This window comes from Montipora foliosa, chromosome 1, assembly GCF_036669935.1.
Source record: "Montipora foliosa isolate CH-2021 chromosome 1, ASM3666993v2, whole genome shotgun sequence".
Taxonomy (NCBI): domain Eukaryota; kingdom Metazoa; phylum Cnidaria; class Anthozoa; order Scleractinia; family Acroporidae; genus Montipora; species Montipora foliosa.
This window is the reverse complement of record NC_090869.1, coordinates 53,739,782-53,763,452: the sequence shown is the minus strand read 5'-3', so window position 1 is coordinate 53,763,452 and position 23,671 is coordinate 53,739,782. Positions and strand designations below refer to the sequence as shown.

At 37.5% G+C, this 23,671-nt stretch overlaps 1 protein-coding gene across 3 annotated transcripts; it reads right to left on the bottom strand.

Moving 5' to 3' along the window:
- Nucleotides 1-2,834: 2,834 nt before the first annotated feature.
- LOC138001309 (neurofilament medium polypeptide-like) lies at nucleotides 2,835-22,657 on the bottom strand. Of its 3 annotated transcripts, XM_068847970.1 has the most exons (8): nucleotides 22,052-22,657; nucleotides 15,445-17,117; nucleotides 12,932-13,734; nucleotides 11,960-12,142; nucleotides 10,830-10,868; nucleotides 9,640-9,782; nucleotides 6,327-6,360; nucleotides 4,879-4,990 (listed from the first exon to the last, which is right to left on the bottom strand). In XM_068847970.1, the coding sequence occupies exons 1-7, from the start codon at nucleotides 22,369-22,371 to the stop codon at nucleotides 6,357-6,359; spliced, it is 3,165 nt and encodes a 1,054-aa protein (XP_068704071.1). In that variant the 5' UTR covers nucleotides 22,372-22,657; the 3' UTR covers nucleotides 4,879-4,990; nucleotides 6,327-6,356. The 3 variants fall into 3 exon arrangements, with proteins under 3 accessions (XP_068704063.1, XP_068704066.1, XP_068704071.1); XM_068847962.1 differs by lacking the exon at nucleotides 6,327-6,360 and having other exon boundaries at nucleotides 2,835-4,990; nucleotides 22,052-22,634; XM_068847965.1 differs by lacking the exons at nucleotides 6,327-6,360; nucleotides 10,830-10,868 and having other exon boundaries at nucleotides 2,835-4,990; nucleotides 22,052-22,625.
- Nucleotides 22,658-23,671: the final 1,014 nt, after the last annotated feature.

The window sequence follows — 23,671 nt, the reverse complement described above, 5'->3', positions numbered from 1 at the left end:
AATTGTAAGCAGCAATTTCCACTTGTTCTGTCAAATCAGTCGAAATCCGAGAGCAGCTGGGGGGATATACCTGATTGAACCATTTTCTAAACGAAAGATGATCGCAATTGAGGGTTATGCGGTTAAAAACAAGCCTGAAAAATAGAGCAGTAGGTATGAAGTCTCTCAACTGCGATGACCTTTCTTTTGCTTCATATCAACAAGTCTGGTCTGTGACTTTCACTGCGGTTAAAAAAACATGGCGACTACAAAAGGGTGTGAAGCTTTTTTTAAAATTCCAAATACCTGGACGCCAAGTGCGTGGCGTGCATACGAACATTCTATTGGCCACCTTTACAATGGATTTTCTCAAGAACCAATTAGAATATTGAAAAAGCCTCACATGCTTTGTTAGCTTGTTATCTCCTGAGTGATATAGTGCAGTTTGTTAACGCAAGGGTTATTAATTCATTGGAGCAAACAAGGTCAGTTCGCGTTTGAGCGCTTGTGCTCGCTTTCTGAAATAAAAAAACGTCAAAGATAAAGGCATTGTCAAATACTTAGCCCGAAAAGCAAGCGTTTCCAGCGGGCGAGGAGCGAACTCTTTTTTCGGCCGCGCGAGAATAGGGCGAGCGCAAAAAAAATGGAGGTGGGAGGGGAGGAAATTTTTCGCGCGGCCAAAACATTAAAACCTTCCACGGAAACGCTTGCTATGCAGGCTGTCAAATCTTACATTTTACTTTCTTTCCAGTGGTACATAGGGTTCCCTTGGGTTTCTTTAAAAAGAACTTGAGCAAGAGCGATTTTCCCGAAAGAAAACCCCTGAAGGTCGACAGCAACCACTAAAATCAAAATGAAAACTAGTTTTTTTTTTTTAGTGCGGCTTCGCTATACAGTTAAATTACGAGTTACGAGTTAATTGACCCGGGTCCAGTTGTTCAAACGATGGATAACGCTATCCGCCGGATAAATAACTATTCAATGAATAAGTCGCAGCAAAACCAATAGGCCATTTCCGAGTTCATGTCTGCCTCCTCTTCAAAGCGAGTCTAAGTGCGAAGATTAGTTTTCATTCATATGTAAAGTAGAACTAATTACCATTACAAAAACTTCGCACTTAGACTCGCTTTGAAGAGGAGGCAGACATGAACTCCGAAATGGCCTATTGCGCTATCCCGTGGACAGCGCTACCTTTTGAACAACTGAGGCCAGGTCATGCGTTTGTGGCCTCACTTCTAAATACAAGCAAGACAAGGCCGATCGCAGTCGAAGGCTTTCGTATAGCTTCCACCGTTATCATTACAGCAGGGGTGGGCGCTTGACCAATCCAACCAAGAACGTTGTGTTAATTTGTTCTAATACACAGTTGTGTTTAACCCATTGACTCCTGGGGGTTCTCCACTGACGAGTAAAATCGTCTGGCGTTAGAGAGTTTAAAATACTAAGTCTGGCCGGTTTAGGCCGGTTTTGGTATCAAAGGGTTAAAGAAGAATCGAAAAGGCAAGCTCCTACTCATAGGCTCCTGTGAAGACATCAGTAAAAATCAGATTTTCAAGCAGTCATTATAAAACTCGGACTACGGACCGGGGCCCGGTTGTTCGACAGCCGATTAACTTAATCCAGGATTAGCGTAAACTTTTGTTTCATGTTTTCAACTTTTTGGTTAAAGTTTCTTTTGCTTATTTTTGTTTTTCAAGATCGGCATCCACTAATGTAAATTTTATCCGAATATCAGCGTTGAACAGCATTTGAAGTAGAGAAATAAACTTCTTGGTTAATTTTTAATCTGGGATTAGCGTTAATCGGCTTTTGAACAACCGGGCCCGGGTGTAAAGCACGGACCAAGGTAAGGACCGGACCTATTGAGAAAACTACCCACAAATAGCAGCGATGCGTCGAGGGAATGCAATTTTCGTGCCATAAATGTTACGTGGCAAGAATGCATAATGATGGATTACAGCTGTCTTTTTTGCAGACATATTCTGTTTTTCCCGCCTGGTATGTTAGCTACGCCATGCTGATGAGGCCCAAAAGGCCGAAAAAGCTGTCCATTTGACCGGGTTAAATGGTTGTGCGCATGCAGGATGTGTTGGCCACACCGGGTTGGTGTTAGCGTGTCACCTTGCTTTTATTATTATCTGTTTTTCTGCTCGTTTCAAGTGAGTTGCATGTCTTTACGTAATTCGCGTTAACGACCCGACCGCGTTGCCTATGACGTTTACTGACAATTCGTGATCATCTGGCTAATCTCTTACCCAGACCTCCCACTGCCAAGGAAGACAGAATGAGATCTGGGTGCCAGATTATAATCTAGCTAGAGTACGCAGGCGTACAACAGCGTCATCTGGAACACCTTAGAAGCCGCTGAGTTTATCGTCTGAGAATCAAGAAGTCTCCTTCCCTTTTTCTACGGACTACCTCACGTTCGTTTTTCTTTCTCTTCGGTTGAACACTTTCTCTTTCTTGCTCGGTGAACATAACCATTACCACAGCTTAACATGTCTGGCATCATCATGCTTGATCGAATGATTGACAGCTCTTCAATTTAGTGAAGTGTGAATTATAGTCAAGACTTTACACCTCGGTTCTTGGTTTTTGGATTCATTCCGAGTTTACACCGCAGTCCGCGTTTTATACCGACCAATTTTAAAGCAACAATTTTTGTTGCAATAAACGAGCCTTCCAGCGTCGTATTCATAGGGTTGCCAATCCTTCCGTCATTCCTCTTTAATTGCCCGTTTTTGACTGTGTCATATAAAAAAAGAACAACATAGATGATAGCCTCCTCCTCAGGAGGAAAGATTGCATGACGAGTCAAAAGAATGTCTGCGAAGGAGTGAGTACAAACCAATACATTCCTGATAATCTACTCCAATTTATTGCAACTAACAATTATAATTCCAGCTATACTAGTCTCTCTACAAGAGAGATTCATTAACGGAAGCGAAACGGTTTTCCTTGCAAATTTCATGTTTATTGCTATAGCTTTTGCGATGAGTTTTCTCCACCGAGTCGAAATTCTTTCAGTGCATCAACAAAGAGCGATTAAGCAATAAGCGCGCATCGCATGATATAACGTCACAAAAATCCTGTAGTTACAATCCAACAAATTCTGCGTTGCATTTGGAAAACACTATAACAAACGTCAAAGTGAATTATGGCGTATTTAATTTGCTGCCTCAGCTCCAGCAGAGAGCAAAAGTGGTAACCAACTAGCCCGATGGTTTATCCATTGACTTTGCCCCGCCAACATTGGCCCAGCTCTTTCATACAATCAGCCACAAGAACTCTTTCCAGTCGGTTCGCCATTGGCTAGTTTTTGTCCCGTCAGCTTCTCGACCAATCAAAGAAAAGGCCAAATAATATGTGACCCGTTCGCGTACGTTTTCCCGACCTTAACACCGCCTTGCATAACGACTGGCTCATTCACTGCCGGAGTCTGTTGTGATTGAACAAAGTGAATGCCTCGGTTTTGTCTTTACCGCACTTGCAAAAAATACTCTTTTCCTCACAAACGCCACGATTATTTATAGCGAAATTAATTATCCATTGATTTCATTAACTATTTTTTGTGTAAATTATCTAACAGTGTTTTCTTTCATATTCTACATCCGACGTCACCTTAGATCCTATACAAAACGCTGGAAAAATACCTCCATGACGACTTGAAAAATGCCGATACAAAAAACGTTGAAGGCTCGCAATTCAAGAGACGTCCAAATTCGTCTTCTGTAGCGCAAAAATCCTTGAGGAAAAATAAAGTGTGGACGCAATTACCAGCGGTACTGGCTAAACTTGATAATGTTTCAATTGTATCCAATATTAACACCAGCGTAAAGGCACGCCTGTCTTTTTCAATCACTTATCAGAGTAACTTGAGTTTTCTATCTTTAAAGAGAACCTCCACTTCTAAAGAATACCTTTAAACCAGAGAAAATAATGTTGCAATCAAATTTGTTGGTAAATATTTCAAACAAACCATGGGTGCCGCCATCTTGAATATTTGTGACGTGTTACGGTTGACTCAGCCGTCGAAGAGCTTTTTGTGACGAAGGGACAATTCACGGTAACGCGGTTCAATTCTTCAAGATAACGGCGTCCAGGTAATTAGACGACAAAAGTAAGTGATTCTAAAATTCATTCATTTCAGATACAAGGCCTTTCTTAATTTTTTTCAAGCAAGTTTTATCGGAAAATCGTTTCCTGTGGTTCTTAGTTATCTTTATGTTGGAATAGAGGTTTCCTTCAATTAAAAATGACATAAGGTGTTATTGCATTTGCAAATTTCTCACAAATAAGAATGATTGATCACATAAGCTTACTGGGTGACAATATGTAAACAATGATTTAAGAAGCAATTGTCTGAACTTTTCACGCCCACAAACCCAAAATGACACCAACTACAAGCAAAAACATCGCAACAGTTCTCACTTGGAGTAAGCTTACATGGAATCTTAAATTAAAGACAAGGGGCTGTTAACAAAGTACTGAGCTTCACTGCTTCGTGATTATAGCCATTCTTATTCCCTTAAGGATTTACAATACAGAAATCATATAAATGTACTGGATTATTCAATTAGAAAAAAAGTTGTCCATTGAGTGATAATTAACGTCTCATGCCTCACTTACAACAAAACTTGAATTTGTTAACCTAATTATCCACTTGACCTCAAAAATTAATAATCTCTTGTGCAAAAATCAATCTTTGTCACAATCTGCCTTTTCTGTCCCAAAACTCATCTTAAACTGGCTGGTCAGATTACGTGTAAAAGGCAAAAATGGCAGTCGATTGTAGAGCTATAATCTGTAATCTGTAGCTGTCACATTTTTGTTGTTGTAAAAGAGACACGAGTTCGAAGTAAGGCCTCTAGTTTCTCATCTGTGTCTGTCCCATTGTGTCTTATGCTGCTCACGTCCAAACCCCTCGTCATAGTTTCCTTTTGCCTTGAATAACTGCTTAAAATGTGGCTTGCAATAAAGGGTCCCTTGCAATGCTGCATAGTTTCCAAGTCTACAGAAAAATTTGAAAAAGTGTAAAAATTTCACAATGGATAATTATGTGGCTAGCCACATAATTATCCATAATTTATCCACATAATTATCCGTTACAGAAAAATTCAAATAAAAAAGCTCAACACTGTAATAATTACAAATTTAAAGACAGAGCTCCTAGGAAACTCCAAAGCACACGGTCTTTGTGAACGGAAGCAGATCAACTGATAATTATGTACAAGTCGTTCCCACCAGCTACATAACTCCAAGAGTACACAAGCAGAAACAACTAAACTCTGAGGGGAGAAAGTAAAATACTGGTTTGCTCTCACAAATGAAAAGGAGGTGGATATGTTACCTGGTATCATATTAGATATCTGGGTTTTAAAAACTGATGGGTTGACACAGTAAAGTCGATTTCAACAATAATATAGTCGCCCCATCAATTTTTTCCCCCAAAACATCTTTAATAAGTCACGGTCAAGTGTCAATTGTACACATATATATAGTCAACTATATCTTTCCCATCCAACTTGATGCAGAGTGTAAAATAACAGGTCTTTCAAGGTAGCGGCAAGTAGTTCCAGGAGATTAAACCGCTAACAAGAATGCTATCAATCCAAAGACAAATTTTCACTTCTCACAAAACAATGGTGTTTTTTTAGGATTACAGCATATCTACCAAAATGCTCAGTGAATTTTAATGAAAGTTAAGCCCCAACATGTCAACATCTAAATTCCCCTTACTTGTTATTATTTTGCAAGCATTAGCTTAATTTCACACTTATTTTCCTAGAATAATACTCAGATTTGAATTACATTCTCATAATGCAATGTGCCAACTTACTAATACAGACGTACTGCAGGGAGAGTTTAGATGTTAATCATACTTGGGGCTTAAGGGTGTTGGAAAAAGGAAGAACTAATAACGAATAGAGACCCTGGGAACTAATTTGTGTGTTGGTTTCCTCTTTATACATAAACAAAAAAACAAAAAAAACATGAACCATAGTATCAGATAAAAAGTGAACTAAAAATGGATTAAGAATGTCAGAACTGGCTTGAATGAAAACAAAACAAAAGCAATGTTTATGTTCAGAAAACACTAGAGACTGGTGCTGCTGAAAGATTAGAAAAAAACACTTGTAAATTGTGTTTCAGTGTCATACAGTAGATCATTACTGTGGAAACCAGAAAGCCCAAATTGATAATCTGTCTTAACACATTCATTGGTGTATCCATCATGGAAAAAAGGTACACAATGAACATGTGCCAAATATGAAAATTGCAAAATAATGTATGATGTGTCCAGTGTATGTTGGCTGCAGTTAAACATTACTGCAAGCCTGTCTCACCTTCATAGAGAAGTTGGTGGTTTGCCCACTCTAGCTACCAAACAAAAATGTAATAGAAAGTTACTTGTCAGAGTAAAAACTTAAAATGGTATTCTGGTGTTTTGTGATCAAACTCAAAATGCTTTGATGGTGAGGGTTTACACTGCGTAAACTTGTTGATCTTGACTGCGTGTACAGCAACAGCATGGTTGAACACCGTCTAATCCTGCTCGACTGGATGAAGTGTGGAGAAAGCTTTCTGTGGTTGTTGACAATGCGTCACACCACAACAAAGATGTATGCAGCCATGGAGCTTACAATTTTGAATAATTATTCTTGGGTTAAATTATTCATTTCATTGGTTATTAATTTTAATCTCTTCAGGTAAAAGATCACTAAATCTCGTCTTGTTACCTAAGAAATAATAATATATCTATACTTTTTAATTGTTATTATTATTGTTGCGAAGTTAAATGAAAAGTTTAAAATGCAGCATAGATCTTGATGGTGTGCAGCCTGATGTATCTTCACACAGAAGTTTCTTTTTGTTGACACATGTTACTGAAAAACTCATTCTTATTGCATACAGTAGACATTTGAACAATTTGAATGTGATAAATCATATTTTTAAAACTTTTATCTTGAGCAAAATTTTACCTTTTCACAATAATCATTGCTACCATGATCATGATAATTTTCAGTCAATTAAGTCTTTTTCCAGAAGTTTGAAACCTTTAAAAAGGTTTTACAGATATAATATAAATAACTATACATTTTTAATGCGCTTCCGCTCAACTTGTAGAGTACACAAACAGGTGGCAAATGAAAGGCACTCATTGGTTCCATTCCTTGGATTTTTGCCCACATAATTATGCCTAAGTCATTACTGAAGAATAAATAATTATTTCCTGAAGGACAGGTTGCATTCAGAGCCACCTAAAATTAGTTTTTTCCACTTTGTTCTTTTCTTGAATGGCAGCCAATAAACAGCACCTTACTAACTGTTTGTTGCAAGTTCTGTGCCAAAAAGTAGCTTGTCATCCTACATGTATGCTTTTTTCATCCTTTGGCCTAAACCCAACTGATATGAGCAAAAATGACAGGGTTTGCTATGGTTTAAATTTGCTGTGATTTGACAGACTCACAATGAAAAAATATATTTATGATGGTCAGTAATTACCATGACACAGCACAAAATAGTTACACAGGTTTAAAATACAAAAATATGTTGACCTTTAATTGATTACAGCTATGCAATGTACATTGTACAGATGTATGTGTAATGAAAAACCATGAGCCATGAATTAGCAAATCACAAAAATGTGAACAAAAGTGCAAGCATTTACATTTGTGTGCCTTTCAATAACATGCAAACTCTAAGCTTCACACTGACAAGTGATTCTGTCATTTACCACATGTAACATCAATAATACAGTAATTTGACAGAAGCTGGTGCAAGCCTAATGTGGATCAAATTCCATTAAATGCTTGCTCCGACTTATCAAAACCACATTCAGAACACTTTTTCAAGAGAAAGAGAGAGACTGCGTATCTACATCAATATTGACCATGCCAAAGTGAAAGCATTCATTGTGACTTATTCTTAATTTTAGAGTTTGCAAGTCATTAAAAAGTGCAAAAAAATAAAAGCAAAGATGAATATTGGCAATAACAGAAAAAAACAACAACAACTTTTATCTTCTTTAATTACATGTAACTGTAACTTTTCCAGTCAACAATGCAGCAATGCAGGTAAAAAGAAATTAGATGTTGAAAATGTTGTTAGGGGTGCTGGGTTTGCACAGTGGAGAAAGCACTAGCCCTCAACTAATGTGGCCCAACTTAAAATCCCCGACTAAACCTTGTACATGTACACTGTATGTGGGCAGAAACCCATAAGGGTTGAAACGTGTAACGGCCCCTTGTGTGCTGGGAAACAAGCTTCTGAACATTCAATTTGCTAAGTACCATATTTGGAATGACAAGAGCGAGGGGTTTCCAAATATGGTACTTAGCACTGAAACATTCAACCAATCAGTTCGCATTGAATATTCCGAAGCTGTGAATGTGCGTTACACGTTTCAACCCTTATGGGTTTCTGATGTGGGTTAATTGAGTTTTTTGGTTCTCACAGCCCTTTTCACGGTTAGGTTTTCTCATTTGCATTACAAGATAATCTATTGTAGCATGTATGTGAGGCAATTTCGGGCTATTTTGTAGTTTTAACCAAAATTGCCTCTCATTCACGTTAGATTACATTGTAATACAAATGAGAAAAACTCACCGTGAAAAGGGCAAATTACTCTGCTTTCAGATGAATTTCTCTGAGTACTCAGCTTTTCTCATCTCACCCAAAACCAACTTGCTATTTGATCTAGTCTCACAACTGAACAGGGCCCCTAGTCGAGGTCCCATGATTTATGAGTCAAATGGTCAATGAGTCAATGAGTCATGAGCCATGAGTCAATGAGACTCACAATCGATATAGCAATAATTTATTGATTAAGCCTAAGCCCTCGTTTCAGTGATTAGGCCTAAGCACTAGACTGAAATCTAAGCTTTCACTTTATGGGTTAGGGTAACTGCACTAAAGCATTGACTCATATATGAAAATACTTGATACTCGCCCTAGCCACATCTGGATTAGTTTGAGACTTGAATAAAATGATTATTATCCTTGTTGGCAGAAAAAGCTTACAACAAATAGATGAGAAATACAGAATGTTCACAATCAAACTTGAGACCTGACCCTAATAAAATTAATTATTTTTTGTCCCTCAAATAAAATCTAAGTTGCCACCATCCCTTGCTATGTAGCAATCTCTAATCATGGAAGGGAAGAATTAAGAGCTCTAGAATAAATGGGTCAATTAAAAACAGAGAAAAAGCTGGGGATCAGTGGTACTTTAAAGGTTTAAGATTCAACAGAAAATAATATAAATTTTACTGCTGACATTACAATAATAATAATAATAATAATAATAATAATAATAATAATAATAATAATAATAACAACAATAATAATAATAATAATAATGTATTATTATTATCATTTGTTTCTTAGAAACATTTGGCATGACAGTGAGCCCTGTAAAGTACATGTAGTAGGTAGTAAAATTACACTTTCCTTCTGTCAAAAAGTTTAAAAAGTAACCAAAGAGAGACTGTTTGTTAAGCAAATGCACTCATAACTAATAAAGAACATGATTCTCTGCATTCCCAGTTGATTAATTTTATTAAAGGCAAATTTAAACTTTGTATGCAAGTTTGAAACCAGCCTTAGAAAGGTTTTAAAAACAATCTTTGATAAACATTACTACAAAAAAGTACCTACCTCAGAGTTGATTTACATTCAGTGCATTTGAAGCAGGTCTTGTGGAACACTTTCTTATCAGCAGACAACTTCTCCATTGGATACACAGTCTTGTTGCACGATTCACATTTCTCTTGCTGTGGAGCTCCCCATCGACCAACTCTCTGTTTGAAAAATATTCGTAAACTTTAACAAAATTAATATTTCCAAGAAGTTTTCACTTCTTGTTATTATTGCCGTGACGGACTCGGCAACATCAAAATACCATAATCCATTGACTCTCCGCTGATCTCAGAACAGTTTATACCAACCATCTGTGATAATTTGTAAGCTTCTTGAAATAACACACTCATCTAGACCTTCCATTTCAGTCTAATCAGCAGACCTCTTATTGTCAACTCCAATGTGGTTGGGGCTCTTGGATGTATGACAAGGAATGTAGGCGCATAGATAATAACAAAAAGTCTAAGTATATAACAATAATACTCATTATTGCTATATACCTAGACTTTCACTCAACAAAATGAGAACTCTTGGACACATGCCCCTGATCAAATTCAAATGTATCCCGACCGGGATATAATTCCACAGTTGTTGGGCCCCTCTCCCAATGCTTTGCTGTGATTCTTGAAGGAAAAGTCTAAATATATAACAAAGCACTTAATGTCTGGTCCCTCGGGACACCAGTTAGTTTTGTTTTCCCTCGAGTCCTGATGTTTCCCGAGACAAAAATTAGGACTCTCAGGAAAACAAAACTAAATATTTCCCTCTGGACCATACATTAAGTGTATATTATACAGAACTGAGGTATCAATGGCTGTTTTTTTTTTTGCAAGAAAACAGCTAGGAACACCACAAATTTTGAGCAGAGTACACATATGTACTTGAAATGTGAAGTTGTCAAGAAAAAGCCCAGAGGATCCTTGGTCATTTGCCATGAATTGATCCTTTGGTGAAGAGAATCGACAAAAGAGATCATGATAATGATAATAGTGATAACAACAGCAAAAACATGGAAGCATGGAAGGCTTTTATCTCTTACTTTTACATTGCAATGAAGTTAACAATGACAAGTGCAGCTGTGCAAAAAAACGTACACTAAGCAGAAGGTAATTACACTGGACAGCCAGAGTGACATAATAAAATATAATTATGCTCAAACCATCCAATTTAAAAAGCTTGTGTTTATATCCAAGAAATAGATCCCATACCTGATTGCCATCACCAGACTCTTCAGCACTTACTGTCCCCTTTAGAATATTAATTTACCATTAGATAGGACAAGAATTTTACATTATTTTAGCCGGAAATAGTGCACATACACTGTATAGCAATATAATTATAACTTGAGAGCAAAGTTACAGTAAGAATGCAGCTATTAAAGCAATAGATTGCCACACAGAGAAAAAAATAGCCACACAAACTACATGTACAAGGCAAGCTGTATTTTGATAACATGATTAAACAGATTAGCAGTCAGAAGGGATTAATAAATATTATATTAACTAGCACAAAATTTCAATAACATTCATCTACACCTCACAACACTTACTAGCCTGCGAACAAACTCTCTTTTGAGAGCACCGAGCAAATGGGGCAAGCTTTTTCATTTTCCAGTAATTCTTTTGCCACAAGACCCAAAAGAAAATTAAATGCTTTCCATATCCTGTAGGCAGCATGGCAAGAACATCATGCTGCAAAAGAATACTTTTTATCGCTGTTACGTAACTTGATGAACATTCTTTCAGTTGGAACTGAATGCCTGATGGTGTCAGGCATCTAATTCCTTGTCCATCACATTTACCTGAAACTTATTGCGTGCATGCCCTGGGCGGTTACTTGAAAAGCAGCTGTCACAATGTCACACTTCCAGTGAAATTAAATCCATTACTCTTATTTCCAGGGTGGAATTGAAAATTCTTCAGTCATCACAGCAAGCTCTCCCTCTCTGTCTGCCCCAATCGTCTAGCCGCTCGCTTTGGTGAGAGCTTGCCCGCAGGCTTAACACTTACATTTGTACTAGCAGAGATAACATTAAAAAATTTTTCCTTATTCCTTCAAACCTACTTGTAATTATTTAAAGCCACAATTCACAATTGGTTTTTGGCAGGGCACAAATCAATATTGAATGGGGTCCAACTTCTAGGACTTCTTGAGAGACAAAGAACAGACTGAAATTCTGTACAAACGTAGTTAGCAATGTATTCCAATAATAATGTTATCGGCTATGATAGCAATTGTAGTTTGCTGCAGTTAATAGGAATAAGCAGTCATTAAAATTCACTCTTGGACCCATTAATTGGAAAACATACAACAAAAGCTAGGTTCTAAAAAAACTTACAGGAGATGAAGCAGGTTTATTTATCAAAACATCCTTTTTGTTGTCTTTTTCCTCAAACTTCTTTAATGCATCTTTTGCACCTCTTGGTCGATAACCACTGGTATTTCCTGGAGTACTGTTTTTTGATTTGGCACTGTCCATTTCATCAATAATTTTTCCTTCTTGCAATGTCTTCCTGATCACCTTGAATTAAACAACAAAGAATGCTTAAGACCTGATTTAGCTGCTAAACCAGCCAGATGCTACAAATGTACAGTACATCAGTGTATAAATGTTGCATGTGACCATGCATTTTTTTAGTTTGTGTGACCAAGGAAGCTGGTTGCATTGGAAAATAGAAACGCGAAGAAGTCTGACTTGCAATTTTGGACAAAACCGTTGAACAAATTGACACGATTTAACCAGTTTTGTGCAATTTTCAGACAAGACATAACCCCCCATCCCTCATTCCACAGTTAACTCAGAGGGCTTTACAATACTGCCTCTGCATTTGGGCCTCTCCAAACCAATGTTATACGCAGGGAGGTTGAAATTAATACTTAAAGACTGGTTCATGAGTTTTGTCTAACGTCATGCAAAACTTTAGACCACATATTTAAACGCAAATAGATAATTATTATTCTTCAAATGGTGCTGCTTTAAAAGATTAAAAAGTGGCCAGATACATGTATTCTGAAGTCACTACCACAAGTGCCATATGATTAATCATCAGGTGCATTCTTGAGACATGAAGCCATGCATTTAAAATTTTAATTATCATCAACATTCATCAGATTTGTCACAAAACCTCCAAGGGCTTGCTCATCTGATCAGTTGAAGAAGCAGATCAACCATTATTTGGATCAACATCATTCACTTACTGTTGACAATAAATAACTGAAAATGACAGATTGACATGCTGTTTTGGTTCTCTTTAAACTATACCATTTTCTTGTAAATAGGTACCGGTAGCATGTAAATCAAACCACAAACCTGTGTCTCTTTTTCGTTATTTTCATCTGAAAATTTCCTGCATTTTTGTTCTTCCGCCTTCTCCTCTGAATTCTTTGATCTTCTCACCCGTGAGGATGTAATGTTATTTTGCTCTCCCTCTGCTTTCCCTTCAAATCTTGCCTTTACAGTTGCTGTGTATTTCGATGCATCCTCACTTGAGGACTTTCTTGATTGTGATGAATGATCATCTTCAGAAGTAGATCCTTGTTTCATCAAAGTTTCCTTGCTGTTTCTTCGCCTCTCAGCCCTTTCCCTTCTTTGCTGTCTCTTGAAGGCTACTACATCTTCTTCGACCTCTTTGTCTGCCTCTGCTGCTTTGTTGTCATCCATGCTGGTCACACCTTGGCGTGCTGCTCTTCTGTCATTACTTGAAGACTGAAATTCTTCCACCTTGAGGTTAGTATTGGCTTTCTCATCAGCTACAACATTCTCATCCGGTTTGTGGCCACGTCTAGCCCTTCTTTCAGCTCTCTTAGCTGCTAAAGATGTTCTACTGCCTGATGTCCCATCTTCAGAATCCTCAATCTTTTCACTTGCTTTATCCTCAGCTGTGGCAGCTGCACTCCCCCTCCTCCTCTCACGCCTTGCTGCCCTTCTCGCTGCTAAGTCATCTTTCTTGTCTCCGTCTTCTTCTTTCAACATCACCTTTTCCTCTTCTTGTACTTTTGCTTTCTGCTCCTCTGATACGGATTGCTCAGTTGCTTTACTCTCCTGTTCACTGGCTTTTCCAACTTGTATGCTCTCTGAATCTTTGTTCTTCAATGATGGATCACTTTTCAACGCTAAAAACAGAAACAAATTGATTAAAATAACCTTGACAGCCAGTGGTGAGGGAGGTAAAGGAAAAAGTGAATCTGGGTCCTGAAAAAAAATGGACTATCCAGTAGAAACCTGGTTAATATTGTCCTCTCTCTTTCTCTTAGAGTCATTTGTATGGTGCCCCTTCAGTAACTGCTGGAACAAATAGAACTCTGTAGATAAGGAACAGTATTTTTTTCCTGTAATGATGCTTGTAATCTCACAATCTGATTGTCAAATTTGCTGTTGTTAGCAAGATTCAAGACAATGCTGCTTGCATCATACTTATGTCAATGTGTCACAGTATTGTCAAAGCCAACAAGGAACGCTCATTTTGGGAAATACACATAAATCTATCATATTGCAAGAAGGTTATAGACAATGCTTGCTCTTTCTGTTTCATGATCTTGGTCACACTCTGAATTAAATTCCGCTTTCTTTGGCGATAAATATTATGGTACAAAATAATTATTGAATGTGGTTCAGAGTTGTCTGATGATTTTCATCATCACTCACAATAGTCAAATTTATTGTCGACTCACAAGGTGCGGCCAAGTGAGTCTACAACATTTTGACCACTGTGTGATGATGAATGTTGTTGCCGATAAGGGTATAGACAACGCTGAACCAGTGCGCTCGATTTGTTAAATTTATCTCTTTTTAAAATGACACTAAGCATTAATGTGTAAGCACTCATCTGGCTTTAAGTAACCCTCTGGCTCCTAAAAATGACACTTCTCACACACCGCTGGGAGCCATGCCAAGCCAAACCACACAGCCTGACCTTTATTAACAAAAGAACATAATTGTCTTACAATGACACAAAAAAGTGCCTAGAGAATAATATCACCTCAACTGAAACATTCTACAAGTACTTCATGGGTGGGTGGGGTATGTCAGGCAATGGCGGATGGCAAAACAAAAACTGAAACTTTAAATGTACATGAGCCATGTGACCTGAAATCCCCCGCAGACCTGTACCCAGACTCCCAGCCGTGTGTGAGAAAAACGTTTCCAAGGGTAACTTTTCCGGGTTTGACGTCATTTAACTGGTAACGGTCGCCAGTTTGAATTTAACCGTTACCATTTTGTAGATTTTGGCAGGCTCATTGCTCGCTCATGACATCAAGGCCCTAAAAGTTACTCTTGGAAATGAAGGAAGTTGCCCCTGACAACGTGGTAACTTTAATGCTGAAACTTTGTCACCAAACTTTCCTAGTGTCATACTCAACTGAGAATCGTAGTATGATCTCAGATCACACAGATACAGCCCACTTTCAGCCGGTTTGGATTAACATAATTTGTACCAAATTGAAGTTCTGCAAAAAGTTTATGACTTTCTATAAATTATTTTAGACACATAAGGGAAAAAATAGCACTGAAAATTCACCTTGATTGCTCGTCATGATTTATGCAAATGGCGGGAATGTGCACTTTCACAAGACTACCACAAGCCAAAAGTAGTCCATCATATGTCATATCATATCATACATGTATATCTTTCTTTACCCTCGGATTTTACATAATCCAGTTTCGGATCGCACATAATCCATTTTCCGGTTTAAATAAAGAAATGCAAAATCTGCTTTTGGATACAAGAATCCGGATTTGGATTTTCCCAAAGAAACACACCCAAAAGCTCTCATAGACACTTGATATCAGAGTTACATGCTTAACAAGATGCCTTAACTCACCTTTTTCTGCCTCTTTCTGTTTTTGCCTAAGTGCTCTTCTTGCTCGATAATCCATTGGTACGTCACCAGAACCAATGGCATTTAAGTCTTGCTTGGGTTTCTCTTCAACCTTGATGGTACAGGGTGCATCCTCCTTTGGATTTTCAAAAACCTCTTCTGGCATACTTGACTGCACTGTCTCTGATGAAACAACATTTATTTCATTCACTGCAAAAATGTCAGTTTTAGTTTCCTTTTCTTCCTCCTCTGGTTTGATGTCGTTTTTGTCACCAATCTCTTTGCTGTCATCATAGTCATCAACAAGATCTTCATTGTTCTCTGTTTTTGTGGATTCATCTAGTTTATCATGTACTTCTTCATCTTCTTTTCTTACCTCTTCTTTTTCTTCTTTTGCTTCAGAATCAACTTTTGCCTCCTGAGTTGGATCTTCTGTGTTTTCCTTGGATTTCGATGAAGACCTCCTTTTCTTTTTCTTCTTTGAGAGCTCATCTCCATGCTTCTCTTTTTTGCTCTTTTTCTTTTTACCATCATCTTTGACACCTGATTCAAACGTAGATCTCCTGGATTTTGCCACTCCTAGTGCCGCAATTTCAATGTCGTCACCTCGCTCTTTCACAAACTGTTCATTTTGCTTCTCTTCGAAGGAAGAAACTGTTTGAGATAATAAACCTTTCTCACGCCCTGCTTCTTGAAGCCTGGACTTGTCAGATGTCTGCACCTCTAAGTCTTTGGCTGCCTTCTCCTCAAATGACAATTTATGCGATTGCGCCCTTCCCAAGATAGCTTCTTCTTCTTCAAGAAGCAATTTCTTTTCAGATGTTTTGGTCCTCGCTGCATCAGCAACTTTTTCATCAAAATACTCTTTGTGAGACAATGCCTTCCCAGAAAGGCCATCAAGTTCATCAGCTCTTTGTTGAGCTGTTTTCACTCTTGAGGCTTCCTCAGCAAACTGCTCAAACTTCTGCTTGTGAGACTTGGCTCGGCCACTCAAGTCTCCCTTTTCTTCATCTGCTGGCACAAACCCCTCCTTTTGTTGACCATTATCTCGTGCTCCAAAATTCTCGAACATTGCCCTTCGAGAGGAAGCTTTGCCAGAAAACACTTCTTCATCCAAGTGCTTCTTGCCTGACGTCTTCACCTGTGACTCTTCTTCAATTTTTTGCTGAAAAATGTTGCGGTGAGCTTTTGCTCGGCCTGAAAGATCTACATTTTCAAGAATTCTTCGTTCCACTTTAGGTGACTTTCCCTGGCTTTCATTTGCGATTTTTTCAAACAAATCACGCTTAGACCGTGCCTTCCCAGAGATGTCAACCTCGCCATCCTGCTCACTAAATATTTTCCTTTGAAGAGAAGGAGACACTTGTGCACTTATCTTAGCTTTTTCTTCAAACAACTGCTTGTGAGACTTTGCACGGCCTGACAAATCAATGTCTCCACTCTCTATTTTAATCTTTGGGGTGATAGTTCTGTCTGTCTCAACTGCACCTTTTTCAAATGTACTACGGTGAGATCTGGTAGCAGTGAACAGTTCCTTTTCATTCTCTGATGGTTTGAGTCTGGTTGTGCGAGTTAAGCCGGCTTCTTCTGCCTTCTTTTCAAACAGTGATTTGCTTGAGGCTGTGTATCCTTGTGGTGGGCGTTGATCAGAAGGAAGTTTCCCAACAGCTTTGACCCTGGAGTTAAGATTAATACAAGTATACAATGTCATATTACTATTATTCAAATAGTGAAAACTTCAAATGAACAACAAAGACCTTCATTAAAATGAAAGGAGCTTTGTCATTAGTGTTTTCATAACTTTTGAAAGTAGAAGTTGCATTGTGGAAAGTACCGGTAGCAGCTGCTATTTCCAAAAAGATGGAATTACCTGGTGATAAATAACCTCGTATAGGAGAGTAATTTTTTGACTTTGCAGAAACAGTGGTCAACCTCAAGAGTTAGGAGATTGTGATCTTAATGCTGAATTTGCACATTTCTTGTCAAACTTTATAACACTTAAAAGATAAAAAAAAACAAACTAACAAAAACAAAAATCCGGTTTCTTGCAATCATTTTGACACAGACGGATCCACTGTTTCGCGAATAAACACGCAAGGTAAACTTAATCACAGAGCCCACTGAATTCGATGACACTTTCAATTTTGCGATTTACTTGTGCAGCCAAAAGTACAAATTTGTTGTTTTCACATGCAAATGTTGTTGCTGATGGCAAAATATTTCATTCTCGATCGACACTTCCAGAAAACTTGCTTCTGCTCTTCCTAAAAATTGTGTATCAATATTTATTAACTTTTTCATCAACATTTGTTTTGTATAAGGCAGACTCACAAAATCTGTACCTTGCTCAGTTCGTTAACAGAATTTTCGGTGCTATGTTTCTTACACGGAAAGTCGTACATTTTGAGGTCACTAACCCCGCTCGACAGTGCTTAACTTCGGTAAACATTTGTCTTGGAAAGCCGTCAGAAGCTCAGACACGCTTAAACTTGAGGTGCAAAGAAGTTGCAGGGGAACTTGAAAATGATCAACATGTCAGTTTCGAATCTAATGTATCTCGATTCCCTTTTATTTTCTTCAATCTTTCTGGGTTTAGTATTTTACTAGTAACCACGAGTCTTCTCAGGGCCCAGCCATTTACCTAAGACATCTACCATGGCACAACTGTGACTTACGGTACCAAACAATACCGTATACAATTAGAGCTACATGTACATATTACACAAAGACAAACCTTGAATCTCCTGGAAAACAAAATGCAGCTCAATTGACAATTATGGAATAAAGCGCTGTGTATGTTACTTCACTACCATGTGTACGCATTGCATGCCTATTTTTGAAATTGTAGACCCTCAGAGACACATTTTGCGCATTCTGAGAAGCAAAATTGGATTTCGAAGATACCCACAAAACTGAAATCTATATTAGTTTTAATGACTCCAGCTATTCCATTTTAGAGTTGTTGGGGCATAATAATTATTATTCAAATTTATTATCGGCTACCAATCAATAAAACTCGATATTGACAAAATTACTTATTACATCTAGATAACTTTATGCAACATATAATACCTGAAATAATACTCTTTTTTCTTTTGGTTTTTGGCTCTGCAAGCTGCTGCCATATCAGAGCAAAACCAAGCTGTGTAGTCAGGCCTTCTGATAGGGTGTGATGAAAAAATGCAAATTATGCAAAATTTGCAGGGCAGATTATGTGATTAGCAAGACCAATTCTGCGATAAATAATGTAAATTATGCGATTTTTTCCTGAGCAGTTTTAAGCTTGTTTTATAAGGTTTCAGGATAAAGAAAAACACTTGTCTGCTGTTTGAACACAAAGGAACAGTGTAATTATGCATCTTGATCGACATTAGTTGGGATAAATAAATAAAAATGAGGTCTTCTGCTGCACTATACTTCCAACGTGAATAGACTAAGGCAATTGTGTCACCATTTTAGTGATGTGTATATATCAGCCATTCAGATTGGCTAATCTGAACAAAGGGCATGTTTGTGTTACACCAATAGGCAACTCTTTAAGAATGAGATTTGTACCAAGTCCCTGACATGCAAAATAAGTCCTTGAACTTTGAATGTTTACGAAATCAAAGGTGACAAAGGCTTTTTAGCCTTTTTCCAAGGTAAATCATCTTAAAAATGGCGTATTTATGCAGGAATTCCTAAAAAAACTTGTTGATTTCAGTTTTATTTTATGAATGTTATGCTTTCGTTTGTGAATTATGCGATTTTTCATGAATTGTGCGATTGGATGCGATTGGAGGTCGATTGTTTGCGAAATCGCACCATCACGTAATATCAGAAGGCCTGTCTAAACCGCTTTTCAGCTGTTTGAATTCGGAATGTGTTGAGTTATACAGAGTTTGCTCCATTAGAAACCGCTGCCTACCTGTAATCTGAGCCATTTTACTTCGCTGCTTTCTCAACATGCAATCAACTTTTGCAAGCAGATTTAGGCGATGTTGTGCCAAATTTTTTAATGTTCAAAAGTTTCATGTTTATTTACCTGCAAACCCTTTCTTGGATACCGGTACTTGGCTCTTTTGAGAAAGTTTCATTTATTTTACCCAAGGGATTCAAGTAGTTAAATTCCCAACACAAAGTATGCTTAGCTAGTTGTTTCAAATTTTCAAATTGTTTCTCCATCTTTTCTTTAAAATTGGGTTGTCATAACAGTGATGAGTAGTGGCAAGATCACTTGCCTTCAAGTAATGTGGCCCAGATTTGATTACCACACTCAGTATCATCTGGGGTGTTAGTAAATGTTTGATTGGCTACTAGAAATGCAGTTTCCAGGTGACAGTGCAGCAGCATAGAGATAATTCAGTGAAAAAAAAAGGTAACAATTAAACCAATTTGATTGGTTAATGATCAAAGAAAGGCTTGGATAACCAATCGAAGGATTACCATCATTACCATAATCTTGTCTCACAATTTTTTCATGTATGATTATATGAAATAATATTATTATGATTATTTTTCATTAGAGGGCCACTAGTTTTTCAGTGATTACTGTTCTGTGTTACCCTTTATAAATAAAGTTTATTATTATTATTATTATTATTATTATTATTATTATTATTATTATTAATAAGCAATCAGATGATTTTCTCAAGCAATTTGGAATAAATAAGCACTCATAAATTTTTCAAAGGCTACAATAAAAAAAATTTTGTTCATTTTTGACAAATTTGACTCCATCATGCTTATTAATTTTTATCTGAAATTACACTCAAAATCATGTGATTACCTATTATTATTATTATTATTATTATTATTATCATCATCATCATCATCATTACGGTTATTCCTCTTTAACACAGGGCTAACCCTGAAGAAAAGTTTCCAATCAATATTATTCTCAACCCAAGACTTCAGACCTGAGTGTGACCAACACACTTCAAAGTATACTGTTATGCTATTATTATGAAAAATTCTATCATGAGAAAATAATGGCTTTCTCAACTACTATCTTTTTCCAGCATCTGAAGACTAACAGTAATTCGTACAGTATATCACCCAACTAGTGGACTAATGCAAATCCTGCATTTTAATTGGCTTTGCTACTAGAAGACTATTACTGATTCTTACCGTCAAAAGCAGCGAAAAGCATGACACTTTCTTTTGTTTTATTCCCAAATAAATATTTCTTCAACTTCCATTTGCTAACTTTATTATTGCCGTTTTCTGTCCGACTAGTTGGTTGATACTAAAACAATAATTAAAGTAGTCCTTTCACCCTCAAGTTAAGGGCCACGGGTCAATTTCACCTCATGGGCAAAGGCATAGTTCTGCTCTCTGCTTACACATCAAAATGTGTCACAAAATCTTGATCTGGTTTTTCCATGTTTACATTAATACTACTTATACCCTTGGATTATACAAGTTTTCTAGAGTTAGTTTGCGCCAAGTCTAAACAGTCAACTTCATCTTCTTAAAAATATTATTGCTGTTTTCATTTTCATAGGGTTTGTACGTGTAATCTTGTACGCTAATCTGAACTTGTGGCAGCATATTGATGTCTTCAATCGACACATTTAGTTTAGCCTTGCAAATGTCGTATGCCTGGCTTTATCTGTTATCAAAAATGTTGACTAAACAATTTGAGTTTCAAAATGGTTTCTTAAAAGTTAATCTCTTGGATTTTGGATCAACAGTCTTTTAATGTCTTCACATTCCACAATGCCCTTTTGGCTACATTACATAAACCAAGTTCGTTCTACAAAAAATTGTCCTGCAGTGGATCCGGAATTCGTAAAAAAAGTGCCACAATGAACCCTGTGACTTTAAATTAGCAATTAAAAGCCCCCAGTTGATAGTAGCAGCTTTGTATCTTAAATATTTAAAGCAACTTAACATTAACCATTACCCATCAAGGAAGTGAATTTCTGGAATGCAATTTAGCTTTAAATTTGTCAGCTATCAATTTTGATAGACGTAAGGGACTTGTGGATTCTTTCTGTTTTTGTTTGGGAAATCAGTTTCTTACGTATTTGAGCAAATCGCTTGATCTTTCCCGGATTACCATAAAAATCGAAACTTTGATTTATTGCTTGGGGTCGAGAGAGGTATTGAGTTCAGCCAAGCAATGAATAATAAAAACTAAGCTTTCATTAAACTTTATTCGTATAAGCTAAGAACTGAATACATCAAGACAGCTCGACATTCCGCACATTCGGGTGAAAAACTCAGTGTTAAAAGCACGTTTTTTTATCGCCAAAAAGCTTAGAAATCAAGAGAGAAGTTATTTTATTTCCTCTATATGAAAATCGATAAAAACGCGTGATCACAGTTTAACAAAAATTGATCAGTGTGCATTGCGAAGGTGTTACCCTATTGGAAAGCAATTAATAATCAAAACAAAGCTCTTGTGCTGATAAAGACTACACAAAGTTCCCAGAATAAATGTTTGAAATCAGCGTTAAGAACGATCTTATCCATCTGCTAAATCGAGTATTACTCAATCCCGCGGGCAAGATGACCGGCACATGTCGAGCAACGATCATTCCATTGCATAAAAAGGGACTTCGAGGTTTGAGCCAACACAAGGAAAAGATGGGACAATTTTTTAATAGATATTTCTTAAACTAACCTTTCCCGTTCGGCTTCCAGCTCGGAATCTTCATCGGTCGAATACGATTCATCCGATCCTGTCTCGCTGTCGTCCTCAGTATCCTGGCTGTCGTTTTCGCTGTCTTCCTCCTCAGAACCGCCTGTATCACCGTCGTTTTTGCCTCCATCAACACTCGTCTCGCTATTCTCACAAACAGATTTATTGTTCTCGGCACCACTGACCTTCTCGTCCGTGATCAACGCGGTTTCTCCGTTCTCGACGTTGGATTTCAACATTGATTCTTCATTACCCGAGATCTCGTCTCGTTCATCGCTACTTGAGGTAATATCGTCCGACATAACTAAAGAAACACTTTTTTTCAATAAACAGAGATGTAGAGCGATTAAGCCAACTACCTGTGCAACACAAACTTTTCAAACGCCCCTGTCACACAAAATCCGCAATATTTATGCAGGCAGCTATTACGAGACCTTGTGGAGGGCAGATAAACAATAGAACAACCAATCACAGGCGTTTGACGATGAAATGAACCACTGCCGCTGATCTCTCCAAATTTGGCAAATCTGCTCTGGGCTAACTCTTCGTTACATGCAAAAAATGTGCTATAACTTATGCTAAAAAGGAACGCACTCTGAAAGGTTACTATAAAAATATTGGCAATTTTTGACAACAAGCAACTGTGGCATAGCTCCAAGACAAACACAGCTTGTCGTCATGGGAATTTGAAAAGGTTAACATTCAAAGAGATTCTTCGGCTTTTAATTATCAGCCCATTTGAAACTTATAATACGTATTTTGAAAGAACATGATATTGTGATGCGAACATTAAACAACGCCGATTTTTGGAGAAAGTCTTCCAGGCAGGAGGGTGAAATGTATACTGTGTTTTTCTGAATACAACCAGACAAAAAAAGCTTAAATTAAAGACACAAGCCATTTTATTAAAAAATAATATTATTGATTAAAAATAATACAGACTATCTTGTTTTCTCATTTCGATTTGTGGGCCACTAATGGAAGACATCCGTTTCAGATAACTTGGCGTTTCCGGCCGTTGCGTGACCAATCCCCTCACTGAAATACCGTCACGTTATTTTTGTGATATTCTTTCGTGTGATCCACCAGCCTTTCCAATCTCTGTCTTCTCTCAAATGAGTGCAAGCTTTTGCTTTCGTCACTAGCCTCTTTGCTTATGCAAATACATTCACATCATGCAGGCCAGATGCTTTTTTTTTTAAAGAATTTTCTTCGTTCTTGGGAGTGGTTGATAAATATATCCGGCGTAAGCAAGCTAAGGCATGATATTTTAAATCGGAAAGGCGAAAAAGGCCGGATTCGAATATTAATGTGACACATGGTTCTAGTCACGTGGTTTAATAGGCAAAATCGGCACTGCATCCAGCGGGTTGTAGGCAGAGCTACGGCACGTTGTATCCGCCGGAACTGAAGTATTTAAAAAAATTCTTTCTTGTTTGAAATCTTAAAACTTCAAATTTTTTTTCAATTCAACCACCTCTTGTAAGCCAAGCTAAGTAGTTGTCAACTTTCCATGTTGAGAATCTGTTCATTTGAATTCATTTGAATTATCGCTTTGACACATGGGCCTGACAATTAAACAACGCCATTTGTAAGTGAAGG

Bases quoted from the DNA above. Each gene is read 5' to 3' on its own strand.
- LOC138001309 (XM_068847962.1), bottom strand. From the start codon at position 22,371: ATGTCGGACGATATTACCTCAAGTAGCGATGAACGAGACGAGATCTCG. The intron at 17,118-22,051 runs GTTAGTTTAAGA...TCTTAACTCCAG, and splicing joins CTGGAAGCCGAACGGGAAAG to GGTCAAAGCTGTTGGGAAAC. The intron at 9,783-10,829 runs GTATGGGATCTA...TTTTTCAAACAG, and splicing joins AGTCTGGTGATGGCAATCAG to AGAGTTGGTCGATGGGGAGC.